The sequence below is a fragment of the Aptenodytes forsteri genome, unplaced genomic scaffold (assembly GCF_000699145.1).
Source record: "Aptenodytes forsteri isolate BGI_AS27 unplaced genomic scaffold, ASM69914v1 Scaffold55, whole genome shotgun sequence".
NCBI lineage: Eukaryota > Metazoa > Chordata > Aves > Sphenisciformes > Spheniscidae > Aptenodytes > Aptenodytes forsteri.
In genome coordinates, this window is record NW_008796063.1 from 11565885 (window position 1) to 11569752 (window position 3868).

At 57.0% G+C, this 3868-nt stretch overlaps 1 protein-coding gene across 1 annotated transcript in view; it reads left to right on the forward strand.

Moving 5' to 3' along the window:
* RAB26 (RAB26, member RAS oncogene family) overlaps positions 1-2139 on the forward strand; it is a 28884-nt gene extending 26745 nt beyond the window's left edge. Inside the window, 4 exon segments of the mRNA XM_009286490.1 lie at positions 940-1005; positions 1183-1239; positions 1686-1762; positions 2037-2139. Of these exon segments, the coding sequence (XP_009284765.1) occupies positions 940-1005; positions 1183-1239; positions 1686-1762; positions 2037-2139 (303 nt within the window).
* Positions 2140-3868: the final 1729 nt, after the last annotated feature.

The window sequence follows — 3868 nt, forward strand, 5'->3', positions numbered from 1 at the left end:
GTCAGTGACAGGCTCTAAACCAGAATCATCCGTCGCTTCCCTGGCTGGCCGGGTGTTGATTCCGGATGCTGCTGTGGAGGAGCGGTGGTGGAGCGGGGATCACCCGGCACTTGCCATAAGCGCAGCGTCGGGGCACGGGCTGCAGCAGCACTGCCTGCCCGGGAAGCAGCAAGCGGCCGCTCGTGCTGCAGGGTCAGGGATTACAGGGAATTAGGGCAGGTTTGATTAGATTAGGCTGGATTAGAGGGCAGGGAAGCCACCCCATGGCTTGGGGAGGCAGGTTCAGCCACATGCTGGGATGAGTGTGCTCGGCACGGGGGCAGCGCGTGCAGGTCACGGGCATGGGGCACGTCCTGGAGCAAACCCTCAGCCTTATCCTCCAAAAGGTTTAATCTTAACGTCCCAACCGAGGGGGAATTTGGGTTAAAGTTCTACAAGCGCCTGTGGTCAGACGGAGCAGGCAGCAGGGTTGAAAGGCTGCCGTTATCCTTGAAAATAGGAGCCTGGTCAGCAGCCAAAGCAGGTCCCCCGGGGCTCAGTGGCACCCCAGGGCACCCGCTCGTCCGCAGGGCTCCCTGGGAAAGGGTGTCCCCAGGGCCAAGTCGCTGGCTGCCGGGTGGGGTCTCCTGCCAAACCGCGGGGAAGGAGGCAGCTCCTCTCCCGGGGTGCTGCTGAATCGCAGGGGATCTGCGGGACCGGCTGCTCCCTGCCTGCGGCTCCTGCCCTGCACCGCTGTTTCTGAGCTGGGCTTTTCATTTTGCATCTAACCCTCAGCCACCTCCTCCCTGTGTCCACGTTAACGCCCCCCGGCATTGCTCGGGGACGGCAGCGTTTCCCACAGAGGGTGCCCGGTGCCCAGGACCGGGGCAGCCCCCCATCCTCCTCCTCCTCCTCCCGGAGCTGTTGCTATAACCCCTCTCTCTGGCTGTCTCCCTCCAGGCTTGGCTGACAGAGATTCATGAATACGCACAGCAGGACGTGGTCCTCATGTTACTGGGAAACAAGGTGAGCCCGGCCCCACGGCTTCGCCAGAGCCTCCTCTTCCTCCCCCGACGGTCCCACGACAGAGCCGTGCTGCAGCTGTGGGCAAGGGAGCCTGGGAGGGTGTAAGGGGACATGGGGGTTGCCTCCTGCTGACCTTCCAAATGATCCCAAATTGCTCTTTGCCATTACTGTCGGCAGGTGGATTCAGCCCAGGACAGAGTGGTGAAAAGGGAAGATGGAGAAAAATTAGCCAAGGTACGCGAGGTGTCCGTCTGCTGCAGCGGAGTCGGTTGTTACGTGCTCTGACAGGGGATGTGCGAGTACAACAACGCGTGCTTGATGATGTACACCAGTGAAATGGTCATCTGGACACCAGTCTGACCCAGAATATGTCTGGGAGCACTTGTCTTGCTCTCCTCTTCCTCGTCTGCTCTTCTTCCTCTAAGTTTCCGCTAATGTTTTTTGCTGCTTTGTTCTCAAAAATGATTTCTGAAGTTGTGTAAGAAACGCCCGAGCTGTGAACCCTCGCTCAGCTTTTCCTGCCCACGCGGCAGAGCCCCTCTCCCAGGGCGGGGTATGAGCTCACGCAGCAGGCGCCGATGTCGGCCGGGGCTGCCAGGGCTCGGTGCGAGCCGGGAGCTCCCGAGCCCCCGGGGACACCCCAGGTGAGGTTTCTGACGCCGGTGTGTCTTGTCCCGCAGGAGTACGGCGTGCCCTTTATGGAGACCAGCGCAAAAAGTGGCCTCAATGTTGAATTAGCGTTCACAGCCATTGCAAAGTAAGTGACTGGTGCGGCAGCCGTGCTGGGCACCTCTCCCGCGGGGGGGGACAGCAGTCTTCAAGATAAAGGCTGGCACTGTCACCCACCTTTTCATTCCCCGGGCTCCCACCTCCAGCTCTTGTGCTGCCATCTCACATGAGCTATGAAGTGTCTCATCAGGGGGAGCTTTAACAAACCATCTAGACGAAGCCGAGTTTAACTGAGCTGGGCCAGGCAGCTTAGAAGCAGGCAGCGTAGGCAGACAAGTAACGTGTTTTTCCCCTTCCCGCAGGGAACTGAAGCACAGGTCCGTGAAGCTGCCCAACGAGCCCAAATTCAAGCTCCACGACTACGTGAAGAAGGAAGTGAGAGGCTCGGGCTGCTGCAGGTCCTAATGCGCTCGGTGCATTTGTACAGAGACTCATGCCCAGTGTTCGTGCGCCGCGCTCTCTCCTCGTGGACAGTGTGTGCATGTCTGTCTGTCGTGTCTGTGTCTGCCTGAAAGGTGAGCCGAGACATGGGGAATGGAAGCAGCAGCAAAAAAAAAAAAAGCTCTCTCGGCCGGGGCGGACGCTGGCCGTGCTGCAGCCACGTGCCAGGCGCTGCTCCCCGAGCCCCCGTTGCATCCATCCGCACTGCGAGCCCTCCGGCTTCCCTCGCCGGTCGCTCCCGCCTGGCTCGCAGCCGCTCGTCCCCGTGCAGGTGGGAGGCGGGCGTTCAGGAAGGGACTGGTGTGGGCTGGGGTCTCACCATCGCCGTCGCTCCTTCCAGGGCCGGGGCAGTGGGTAGTCCCGTCTGTCTCCACCCGTTCAGCAGCAGCCAGGAGCGTTACGAGGCTCCTTTAATGTTAGTAGGAATTACGGTGTGACTAAGGGGAAGGAACGCCTTCGCCACACCAAACATCTGGGTAGGAAAAAGTCCTGAATTCCCTTTTCTTTCCCCGCGTACCTGGAATTCAGCTGTTCAGATCCCTGGCCTGGGGCACGCAGGAGGGACTTGTTTTTGAGGCAACCATTTTTGCAGTTGCTTACTTATGTCTGTCCATCTTTCACGTGGTGTAACACACCTCCTTGACGAAGGTTTCTCCTCTTCCCTGCAGAAGACAAGAGCTTAGCCGTCTGTTTGAGTAAGCTCCTGCTAACCTGTCTGTTGTACAGAGATCTCCTGAATGTTTATCTGTTCGGTAAAGGCTTTGGTTCTCTTACTACTGCTGTTTCTAGTACTTTAATTGAGAAGAAATCTAATGTATTGCAGCTTATTCTACATACCTTCATGTAAGTGTGATAGCGGTTTTAGACTGCAACGATGCTTTGATACCTTCAAAGTTCTCTCGGGACAGCTCTTTCTGTTAACTGGAGGAAGCTGGGGGAATGCTGTAGGCATTGATTTCACAGGTTTCGGACTCCTGCCAGCTCTCTTCAACGGACTCCTCGCCCCTCGTGGTCTGTGTCAGGCATTTGGCTGCTTTTTTTTTTTTTCTTTTTCTTTTTAAAGCTGCACTTCTAAGTACAAATTTGAATTTGGATGAAGCGTTTGGCCTTTGGCAATTTTCTTCTTTGAAAATTCCACACGCAGGACACCAGGTGCCCACCACACTGAACCTCCCCGCACTGCTCTAAATGGGCCACTTACTTAAAATGAAATAGCCCGTCCTTCGCCCTCCAGCCAAGCACCAGCTCTCTCGGCAGCTGGTTCAGACACCCCTGCCCCTTGTTTTGCTCCAGCCCTGCGTTCCTGAGGTGCACAAAGACCCTCCGCAGCTACTGCGCGTGATTCAGGTGGGCAGGGACCCCTCAGAGCCACACTCCTCAGTGACCTACAGTAAAATGAGCAGCTACTGCTTGAAGTGGGTCCTGCACAGTAACAGCACGGAAAAGGATCCTAAAATAAACCTACTGCAAACAGAGCATTTCTTCCTAAATAGCTTTTTAGGGAGAAATAAGTCTTTCAGCTGTCTGGCTTAAATTTTATTTAAATTATTTATTGAAAGACCGTTCCTGCAGGAGTATCTGCAGCGCACAGCCTGGAGCAGACCCCCCTGCTGCCAGTGCCAGCACCCCAGGAGCAGGCAGGCGAGCTCCGCTGGCGGCAGCAAGCAGGGGCTGGGGGGGGGGGGGGGGGCGG